We start from the raw sequence: 11,487 nt of genomic DNA on the forward strand, positions 1-11,487 counted from the left end.
GATGGGGAAAAGGGCTGATCAGTTTATTGGGCATGAGGGCTATAAATCTGACGTGTAACACCTCGCGCCTGAGGAAGTGCACTGGTGGAGGTGTTGTGCTCTGAAGGTGTGTATGGATGAGAGACTTTGGGTTTGTTTTTTATGATTTAAGGGTCCAATAAGAAGGTCTCAGGGAGCAGAAGCCCCACCACTGAGAACCCTCCCCCCCCCTCGGGAAGGAAACGACTTAACTCTGTCCTACTGGATACTTCCTTTGCAAATCCTCAGCACTATAACTCCTCATTTAAGTACTCCGCAAAGTGGCCTCAGTGATTCTGAATATAAACTACGTTGCCATGTCTCGCAGTCGAACCTGTTTTGTCAGTGAGCAGGTAGGAGATGCGTCCCAGCTGTTCGGGTATGGTGCTAGCCCTCACCATCGTCCCAGGGATCTTGGAGTCTTTCTTTATCATCCAACTGAAAACCATCTTTCCCATATCTAGATTGACGCGCAAACTGCATCAAAACAAACACAAAAAAACAGTTATTTAACCCTTTACAAGAAAATACAATGCAATGCTGCAGATGACTTTGAAGCAGAGAATTAAGTCGCACCTAATCGGCACAATGCTAGAGAAGAGCAGCAGGAAGCGGAAGATCTGGAGGTACCAACGGCCAGCAAAGTGCTGGAGGGCCACCATGACCAGGGACACCACCACGAGGGCCCCAAACAGGATCTTAGTCAAACAGTTCACTTCCAAGTCAAACAAACCCACCTATCACGAGCAACAAAGACAAAGATTTATGAGTCAAATTAATGTATGTGTGTATGCAATGTGCAGGTCTAAGTAAATCAAAGATTCCACTAAAAGTTAAGTAAATTACACAGTTAATTAATGGTTTAATTGTGTAATTAATTCCATAAGAATCCTCCAGCTTCGTGCCAACTAAATTATCCAATGGTGGTCTTCGGCTTCTGGTTCACACTACTGTACCTTGTGCCTTGGGTTGGAGGTGTTCATGACACTGCGCAGCTCTTTGCCTGTGTAAATCACAACCCCCACCACCGTGCCTGGAGAGAGGAAGAGAGAAAAAAGTGCCTCGGGTCAATATAATAAAAGGAACAACATAAAACACACAGTATGTCAAGAAGATGTTTCCCAGACTTATAATCTTGACAAGAATATACTTTTTCCAAGTGATGTGTGACATTTGGAATACGGGGTGCAGATTTCCAATTGCTTAATGGATAACATACGTTAGTGTGATTTAGAGTCTCCCTCTTTATAATTATGGGTAGCTGCCCCAGAGCTATTTATAAAAGGAGCAAAAATGTCCGACTGCCTCATTATTGTTTCTGTGTGTTTGGATAGTCGAGTCGTCAGATCAACAGCGATGCTTCAGTGCAGCCCTTGATGCTAAGGGCAAAGGCTTGTCCGGGTTACTTGCTGGGTTTAAGCTGCGTTATCGGCAGACCTGCACCCCACCCACTCAGTTACGTACCAGAGGCAACGACAGTGCTCGCCCACAGGGTGTTCTCAATGCTCAGACTTTCGTTGACTGGGGGGTCTCCGTCCTCCTGTAACAGTTGAGACGACAAATATGCAGAATAATGAGGAAGAGAGAAACCAGACAAATAATTGCTACATCCGTTAAAGAAGCGTTGGCTGCCTTTATCTTTCTGTTTGCTCACAAATGTTTGGATTAGGAGGATTAGCTCTTTCCCACGACAGCCTCTCTGATAGTTTATGAAACTTAGAAAACGTATGAATCTGATTTAACATCAGTAGATCATCGGTTTTATTAGATCCAACACACACATTGAATAGCAGGACATTAGATGGGGATTCTGGTTTTATGCCCATGAGCTCACATGCTGTATGTAACAGTAATAGTAATATAAGTACTCACCCTGGTGAAAGTTCCAATAAAGTTATGGATATCAATGTTTGGTTCTTCCGCGTACACATATGATCTGATTTGGAGAAGATCCTGTGAGAAACATGAGAAAAACATGGGTTAGAATGACTAATCTAATTAATAGAGTGATGTTGATTAATGTTCACTCTCCCTGCTAAATAAAATAAACTTATTATGACAAACAATTGAGTGGAAGAACAAGCAAAGATTGGCTTTACTCACTCATCAAACATAACACATTTGTATACATCACTTACATGGAGACCAGATTCATATCCTTTACCGTTTATACACTGTTTGCTCTATGGTTTTGCATATTACATCAAGAGTCTTTGCTCGAGGCCAGAATTAGAAGACAAACTGCATTGACGGTTTCAAAACAAAAATATTCGTTATATATTTATTTTATATATATTTAGTTATTTTATTTTTACTATCTTGTCTATCTTGTCTGTCCTGAGGCACAACATAAACAGTATCCTGTCAGCAGCGGCTCACACAGCAGTTCAGTGATGAGTTAGACCCCGGGCTACAACTAACAATCATTTTAGAATGATTAAGCTGCATATTATTATTGTGATTAATCAATTGATCATTTGGTCGATGTAATATAGATATAAAAACAGTCAAAGATGTCTTTCACAGTTTCCCAGAGCCCAAATCAACCAATAGTTGAAAACCCAAAGAAATTCTGGATTAAGAACAACAGCAAATATTAGCATTTCAATCATTCAAATCAAATCCAATGAGTGTTTTTTTGTTTTGTTTTGGCACTTTTGACTTAAAAATGTACAAATAATAAATTATCAATAAAGTTGTCAACTCATTTTCTGTCAGATTGATTCATAGACTAATCCTTTCAGCTCCCGACCAATATCTGCATGCCAATAGCAGCCATTTTTAACCATTATTTACTGCATATCAAATAATAGCAACGTCATCCACCTCCAATTTGTTCCTGACCGTAATTACGTGACAATCTCTAATCTATAATAAAAGATTAAATGTATCAGATTTGATCTATTCATTTAAGCCCCAACCAAATACATCATTAACTAAACGAAAATAACACAATCTTGTATTTAACTGATAATTGTTCAAATGTATTGACAGTTTGAAATTTTAAAATATCACCATTAAAATATTTGCCTTTACAATTCTAAACTGGTCAAACAATGAAGAACTCAAAGAGTGAATAGAGATGATCCTTTGACCTTTTAGTCTCCGGTGACCAGGCCACCCTGCACTCTGGTCAAATGACTACTCCGTCCTAATGACTTGCTTCTCTGAAACCATGTGCAATTATATGTATTCACCAGTTTTAACAAGGCACAGTAATGGCATAAACACAGCACTCAACATACAATTTGCTCCTGCATCCCGACTACCCCTCCATCTTTATCTTATGACTCACAGCAGCAGTTGGCAGTCGCTGAGTGCAGGCCACTGGGAGGCGTAGTTTCCAGTCAGTCTCCCCGTCCAGCTGGTCAGTCCGCAGGAAACAGGATCCTGGGAGGGAGAGGGACAAGAGCTGCCAATGATGCCAGATGGAAACACATTGACCCCTAGGGGGCAATAACACATAGGCTTTTAGTTATATAGGGAGGCGCGCCATAATCTCTAAAATGATGGTGGCAGTGATTGTCCAAAATCACTACATTTATATTTAAGTAGATACTAAAGGCTGCGGTGAACTGTTGCTGGTTTCTGATTTTATTTGTTCTAATACGCGTCCGTTTTCAAGTTCCCGGTGTGAATAGACACTTGAAAAGGGCAATAAAACCATTTCCCATGGAGTCACAAATGAATAGCAGCAACTTATGTGAATGAGACTAAGCTGCATATCACTCTTACAATAGAAGTGAAGGCATCCACCAAACAAAGCCCATCCCCCCCCACTGGCTTACATGCATCATCCTGCCCAAAACTCCCAATCCTGGCCTATAGGCTCTTTATAATTGACCTAATGGCCTCCACATGGAAGAGAGATAACCGGCGAGCACTATTTCCAGTAAAACAAAGCTGTTGTTTTTCTTCCTCCGACAGGAAGATGAAACAACAACAACGTGCCACCAGCTTCTCGGACGGACACATTTGGGTTTTCTGGAAGCAGAACATTAAAACGTCTCGGAGGGGGATATTTTGAATGTACCAGGATTTTGTATATGTGCAAATAAACAGTGCTATGCATTTTGCATAGTTTGTGTTATCAGTGACACATCTAGTCCTTATCCATATTTGATTATTCAGATGATCTTTGATGTGTGTCACTTTGTTTTCCTTTTTCATTATCTTCTAATTTGAAAGACAAAAATGAGACATCGAAGACGCGGCGAGAGAACAATGTTTTGTCTACAATGCCAACCGCATCTCACCATTACACGGAGTAGGAACTCTCCACCCCGCCACGCTGTGAGTGATAGTTTAGTACTGGACCCAATTACAATTTAGACATTGTAGCACTTCCTGTCCTGGCTCAGGGCTAATCCCTGCACCTCAGCGCCTTTTTTAAACAAGTCATTTCCCCAGCCAGCCAGGCAGCGAGCCTGTTGTGGAGATCTGGATGAATGACCAGCAGATGTTTACCATTTCTTTCAGAGGTCCTTAAAAAGATCATGTCAGCAGGAACACGCTGGTTCTACAAAAGAAAAAGGGCAGAAAGAAAAACATCACTTTGGCATCACTTTTTCCTCCTCCCTCCCCTGCTCTTTGACTGTAGAAAAAGTAACGTTTAGCTTTTCATGTGCCAAATTACCAGCAGCCAGTCAGTCAAAAATAATAAGCCCCGCAGCAAATCATCCTGTCGTGGCCTGAACGGGACCCTGACCAGGTTTTACACTCTGCCTGACCTGGTCCCGCCACTACACTAAACTAATTCCCCGTTCAATTCATCTGGACAGCTTCCCCAAAATTGAACCGTGCATGGATTGCTGCTAAGTGGTCGATTGTCTAATAAAGATGCATTATATGACTATACAATAAGAATGTAGTTTAATTTAGAAATTCCAAAGCTTTCTTTTTGTCCGCCACCGGTTTCACCACTGCTTATGAGTTTCAAGTCCCAACTCTGACTCACTCAGTCATATTAGTGGAAAGAGCGGGACAACATGTGTGACCTTTCCTTCAGCTGCTTTGAAATGAGTGATTCAGAAAGAAGCCCTCAGTTGGAAACTGAAGACAGGACTGGCTTCTCATGTTTCATGTGCAAAGACCTCAGAGATTCCACTCCGTCCACGAGAAGAGCAACACAGCCGAAAACTAACTTAGACATGGCCACAAACTATAAATGGAATTTCGTATCAATAAATGGCACTTAATTGAATTTGGGCGTGAGCTCTAATTAAAGTAATTTTTAGGTTCACGTGTGTCGTGCATGCATTGAATTTGACAGGCTGAGGCTCAGCATTGATCACAAGATTACAAAATCTTTACTAACTCCTTTCAGCTCAGTCACCAGTGGAGCAGAGAAGATTAACAGCCCCCTCATTATTCCCTGTCATATAAATGGCAACTTGACGGTCCTAAAAAGCAAAACTATTTACACGTGAGGATGAAACGATCTTTGACAAACCTTTTCAACGATTATGAGATCTCCGACTTGAATACCGCTGCTTTTGACCTTCACTGTGCCTGAAACACACAGAAAAAGTTATTAAACACTTGATTAACTTTAAACTTTGCTCTATTATTTGATTGTTTAGACATTCTAATACTTTAACATAGATTTTTAAGCATTTGTGGAAATGATCCCCACAAGTCCTGCTGTGGTTTTATTGTACGTTTTTATGAAATGTGACTTTAAAACACTAATGTCCTCTTTAGGTGAAGCCTCAGTAGTCGCCCCAGTGAATTTGGGAAAGTCATTTTCCTTGCAGATTTGAAAGAATGCTGGGGGAGTTGAGCCTTTTCTCTCATTCCATTTGGAATGAGCAGCCAAAATTGTTTGGGTAGAGATCACTGACCCTTGAACCTCTGCCGTGACCTCTGGGCTTTGCATATGTAAGACATTAAAGCACATTAATATCGCCATGCATTAGGCTTCAAGGGACTCCACATTAGTGCATTAAACGTTTTACAGATTACGCAGCAGTCACCATTTAGAAACAAAATGTGGCAACAAATACTTTATCTTTTTAATAAAAGATGAAGCTTTCATTAACACAAGGAAGGGCTTTCATGTCAACACATGATGCATATTTGTTGCTAAATATCTGATCAGAGCTGCAACGATTAGATAATTAACTGAAAGGGCAATGAAAACTGAAATTAGCCTGTAATTCACTTTTAATTTTAAAGCAATAATGCGATCATTTCAGCTTCTCACATATGCAGATTTTGGTGTTTTTCTTTGTCAGTTATGACAAAGGACTGCACAATTAATCCTATATTAATCCTGATTATGGATTCCCACAATGAAATAAACATGACCGACTGTAATATTGATGTTTAAAACGTACTACGTTCATAGAAAGCTTTGCTGTATATCAAATCAAGCACTTCCTAAATACACACACAGCTATTAGTTTAAATTTAAGTAGATTGCATATTAACCTAGACTATATATTTTATGGGCAAACTGAACATGCACTAAATTCAGGTGAAGAAGAAGCTTATTTTAAGTCTTAGTTTGATGCAAATATTTGTAAATTAGCAGGAATGTAGCACAACGTGAAAGTGAAAGCAGTGTTCTGTTTATTTTTTATTTGGGGTTTAACGTTTTGGCGCACTGATTTCTACACAACATGGAAGTGAAAGCAATGCTCTGTAAATGTTTGTCCCTCATATCAATGATTAATTTTGGAGATTTATGGGGGGGAAAAACATAATAGATTAATCAACACAAGAACTTCAACCACTTTCTTCCTAGGCTAGAAAACAACACAGCAAGTTCTGACACCATAAAGTTTCCATAAACCACAAGATATGCATGTGGGCCGCTATCATGGAGGCAACCAGTCATTGTGTTTATGGGTAAAACAAGCTGCCACATCAAAGGGGCAAAGTGATGGAAACCACAAGAGGTCTCCTGCTTTTTATTGCTGGTAGCACTTTATACCAAGGCCTCTTATGTACACTTTTACATCTCTGCTTTGAATTACCCCCCATTTCCCCTAGCCCCAATAAGTTTTAATAGGACCCACCTCCTACAGTTAATAGACGCTGATGCTAAGAAATAAGTACCATGGTTCAGATATCAACCAACACAACCAAAACATGAACCACTGTTGTCCCCGAAGCCTGCGGTCCTTACCTCTTGTTGAAAGCTTGCTGTATATCAGAGAGTTCATCTCTTTGTCTCGAACGTAGCATCTTATTTCTTCAACGGCATCTCTAATGATGGTGATAGCCAAAACTAGACCCTGAAGGGTGAGATTAAAAATGTGATTTCTCCAAAGTCCAGAACAACAAACCAGCTTCATAAACGTGACTGCTGTGACAACTGTTCCCGTCGAAAATACCTGGACATTTCTGTCAAAACAGAATATTATGAAGATGCAGTGAGCGCTAATAAAGTGTGGAAAATTAAGTTGACGGACTAGAATAATGACCCGTTAGTGAAATGTCACATACCAGAGGGACCCAGTAGGTGTAGAGAGCACCTAAGCGGAGCTCCTTGATAAATTGGGAGCAGGCCAAAAGCAAAAAGTATAAGTTGAAGAAGTACTTGAACTGATTAAACAGCACCTGTGGACATAAAACAAAGAAGCACAGTGTGAGGTATTTGCTGTGCATTTGACCATATCTGACATTTACTGCAAGACCATGAATGATTTTGATAGAAAATGTATTGGACACCATTTGCCTTCTTATAATACCGTTTTAATGGCCTGTAGATGAAAAGTCATCCAAACATATTGTTTACAAACTGTATATTACGAACAGAAATTGAAAAGAAGAAAGGAAACCCAAAAAATTACAAAACAAACTTCTTTTAAAATAAAACTGCACCTTTAGGGAATCCAATCATTCTGCAGTAACCCAGGGAACAAACTGCATATAGATAATTTGATCCATTAATTTCTTAAAAAATTAAAGATGCCCAAAATTCACCGGTTGATGCCACTCCAAGGTGAATATATACTGTTTGTTTGGTCTTCCATGAAAAAAAGTGAGGATTTTAGCCTGATTTTGAAGTGTTTTGAAGACCTTGACCTATCGGAAATTGAAAGTGGCATTTATATAGACCAAATTAATTGATTTATTGAGAAAATGATCTGTAAATCACAAAATAACAAAAAATTATCTTAAGTCTCTAGTATACATTTTTAAATAAAATCCAATATTGTCCACAATGTTCATCCTCATTGGACTTATAAACAATCTAAGAGATATGAAACAATATGCAAACACTTTTCTTCCACCAGTGTCTTTCTTAAATTAACACTCAGGCTTCAAGTTTGCTCAATTTCATTACCACCAGTGTGCGAGACCAGGGAAATGCTTGCCACGGTTGCCATGGGGAGAAACATAAAGAGTACAATATAGTTTAGTGACTTCTTGACGTGACTAAAGTAAATAAAAAGCATCACGATTTGCAATGCAAAAAGGCTCTGCTCTTGTCTTTGGCTTCCCAAACAAATCTGAGCTACTTTCAATGTCTGACTTCAGGTACAACACAAGATCTTAAGACAACTGAATATCTGGAAAACAAATGCATATGGAAATGAGGTGAGCTTAGTAACTCCTGCCAATGTTTTAAATAAAAAATCACCAACCGGTATCACAACCCTTACATATTCTTCTAAGAATGCGATCTGGTCATATGAGACCCATATTGCTGACCGTTAGTCCAAATGTGACTGAAACGATCCATCTCTTAGCATTTAAAGATATTGATTTTAACATCATATTCCGCTATTTATGAATGACTAATAATCTCTTTGTACTGTCGGCATTGGGAAGTGAAGCCGGTTCATTTCAATGACAGTGCCGACTGTGTTTCTGTCAGAAAACGGCCTCTGGCATAAGTCATCGAGGTAAAACTTTCATCAGCAGCTATGTGTCTGAGCATGCTAATATGTAGTTGTTTGGTATTAAGCTAATCAATAATTTATATTTTATTATTTCATTAATCGTTTGAGTCACTTTTCAAGCCAAAATGACCAACATGCTGGTAGCAGCCACTTGGATTTCCTGCTTGTCTCTGTTTTGAACTGTTGGTCTGGCAACACATTTGATCCACCATTATTATCCTGACTAAATATTAATTGATTAATCTGGAAAATAACCTTCTGATCAGCCCTAAGGTGATCCTTTGATCCGCGGCCATTTAAAATGAGTCAAACAACACTGTGACCACCCACCGTTGCTGGTAAAGTGGGTGGTACAAGATGACCAGACTCCTTCAGATTATGATTGTGTTAACAGGAAAATGTGTCCGACAGTGAATCAGAGCCAGGCTGAGAGAGGTGGGTGGTGGTTTTGGGGGGGGGGGGGGGGTTAAAGGGAGGGAGGCTGGACGGGTGACCTTTGACTGACACTAACCGCAGGCAGGAAGGTGAAGAAGTTGTACTTCTGGTTGTTAATGACATTCCTCGGGTACCTCTGTTCCCTTTTTTCTGGGTGGCCGAGCCACACGGTGCGGGGACGGAAGTCACCCATGCCACAGCATCTCGACCACGGGCAGCACCTGAGAGGAAAGGACGGGCAGGGATTACATATCACACACACTTCATCTCACCATTTGGTGCAATAGCAGATACGCTGAGAAGAAGACAGCTGAAGCTGCCGAGGCAACGGCTCCATTTTTAATGGGTTTCCTGTCACAACTCTTGGTTAATTTGTTGCTTATTGCAGCCACAAACCCACAGAACCGACCAAGCTGAGCTGGAGGTCCGTGATAATGGAATCTGGAGAGATCATTGCCTTGCAAGATAAATATTAACTTCACCTGGAAAAGGGTGCACACTCCCTTCACTCTGCCCAAACAAAGCATTCCGTATCAAACCACAGAGCCCAGTGACTCCATGACTAATAATTTAACTACTTTCTATATTAGAAAACACTTCCTATAAACAAAATCGAGGTGTGACAAACATAAAGACTCTATTTGATGCACACAAAATGTCTCCTTTAGGAAAAAGGGCATTGAGGAACCAATGGTGTTATGAGAAGTATGTATACTGTGTGATAACCCTGCAGTGAATGGGACCCCCTTAATAGCTCAACACATAATTACATCTGACCCAATTATGAAGAGATATTCTTGTTGCTGTATTTAAAAGACACAACTCATGTTGTGTTTATGTTGGAGAATAATACTGACAAGAATGGACTGTCTAAATTTTCTTAATTGTTCAGCACCTCAACTTATGATAGACCTTTTACACAGATGATATTTCGGCATGTCTCAGTGTGTAAAATGTAAAATGTAGGCTGGCCAAATCGTGTTCAGGTGCTTCAGTTTCAGGGTTGTGATGTCATGCAAGCTGGCTCACTATCAACAAAGTGAGGGATCAAGTTGACATGTATTGTTTTGTCCAACAAACAGTTGTTTTCATTGTTTTACAAAATATAAAACAATGAATTCATTATTGTTGCCAATTTACCTGTAAACTGACAAAGTCAGCACAATCTGCTGTTCTGCAGATTGCAATGCTTTACAGCTAATGAAGTTTATCTATTGATATAGCGACACTTCATTGGCATCTTAAGTTCATAAAGTACACCTAGCTATGGCTAAAACTAATGCATTCAATACCGGCAATAAATCCTAACTTCCTGAAGGTCATGATGTGCTGTTTGACTGTTTTAATGATACATTTAGTTTATAAAACTTAATATTATAATCATTGGACAGCATTGTCATCCCCAATAAAATGGCTAACTAAGTGACAGGTGACTTGGATGCATCAGTGACTGTAAAAACTGTAATTTATACATGTTCCGTCCCTGAATAATGTGATTACAACAGGAGGAGACATCACCAGACTACAAGCTGCAGCTCAGCACTGTTCTCTGCCCTGTCTCCATCATCATCATCATCATCATACATGGAGGCCTGCCCCCCTTTTATACCTGCTGCTCATGAAAAACGCCACAAAACAAAAAAGCATCACATTTAGACAGCATGTGAATTTAACACACAGTAGCTTAGGGCCTTCGTAGTCTTTGACGAGACTAAAGCGCTCACCAGTTTACCGAGCAAATATTGACATGGGCGTCATATGCACTTGCTTCCAACTGCACCCCGGAACAAGGGTGTCTCCCGTCCGAATATGTTATATTCCTTATTAAAAGCCACCGTGAATTAACCAACATTATTAATAACGTGTGTGTATGTGTTAGCCACTAAGCTAGTCGGTTAACGATAAAGAGACAATGACGCGCTGCCCTGTAAACAATTTAACGGCTAACGTTCCTCCGACATTAGCAGCAGCCGATACGTCAACAATGGCTTCTTTCTTTCTTCATCTCTTTATACATTTCTGCGCCGTATAACACCCTTACCCATTTCTGTGTTTACTGTCTTGTCTTTTCGGCCGCCTCACGGGTTGTAGGGGGATACTGTCGGTCATTCCTGCGGCTCCTGGTTACAGAGCTGGGGGGAGTCCGTCGGCGCAGTCCGCCTGGCTGTAGCGGTTCTGG

The 11,487-nt window shown here is 40.2% G+C and overlaps 1 protein-coding gene across 1 annotated transcript in view; it reads right to left on the reverse strand.

The window, feature by feature from the left end:
• Nucleotides 1–11,487, reverse strand: part of atp9a (ATPase phospholipid transporting 9A) — a 28,337-nt gene extending 16,850 nt beyond the window's left edge. The window contains exons 1-12 of the mRNA XM_084016481.1: nt 11,350–11,487; nt 9,385–9,529; nt 7,471–7,584; nt 7,151–7,259; nt 5,471–5,529; nt 4,486–4,537; nt 3,314–3,408; nt 1,891–1,971; nt 1,483–1,558; nt 975–1,051; nt 595–755; nt 353–495 (exon numbers count right to left, since the gene is read on the reverse strand). Coding sequence (XP_083872607.1) covers nt 353–495; nt 595–755; nt 975–1,051; nt 1,483–1,558; nt 1,891–1,971; nt 3,314–3,408; nt 4,486–4,537; nt 5,471–5,529; nt 7,151–7,259; nt 7,471–7,584; nt 9,385–9,529; nt 11,350–11,417 — 1,180 coding nt within the window. The 5' untranslated portion in view covers nt 11,418–11,487. The remainder of the gene's footprint in view (nt 1–352; nt 496–594; nt 756–974; nt 1,052–1,482; nt 1,559–1,890; nt 1,972–3,313; nt 3,409–4,485; nt 4,538–5,470; nt 5,530–7,150; nt 7,260–7,470; nt 7,585–9,384; nt 9,530–11,349) is intronic.

The sequence above is a fragment of the Eutrigla gurnardus genome (genome assembly GCF_963514095.1).
Source record: "Eutrigla gurnardus genome assembly, chromosome: 8".
Lineage (NCBI taxonomy): Eukaryota > Metazoa > Chordata > Actinopteri > Perciformes > Triglidae > Eutrigla > Eutrigla gurnardus.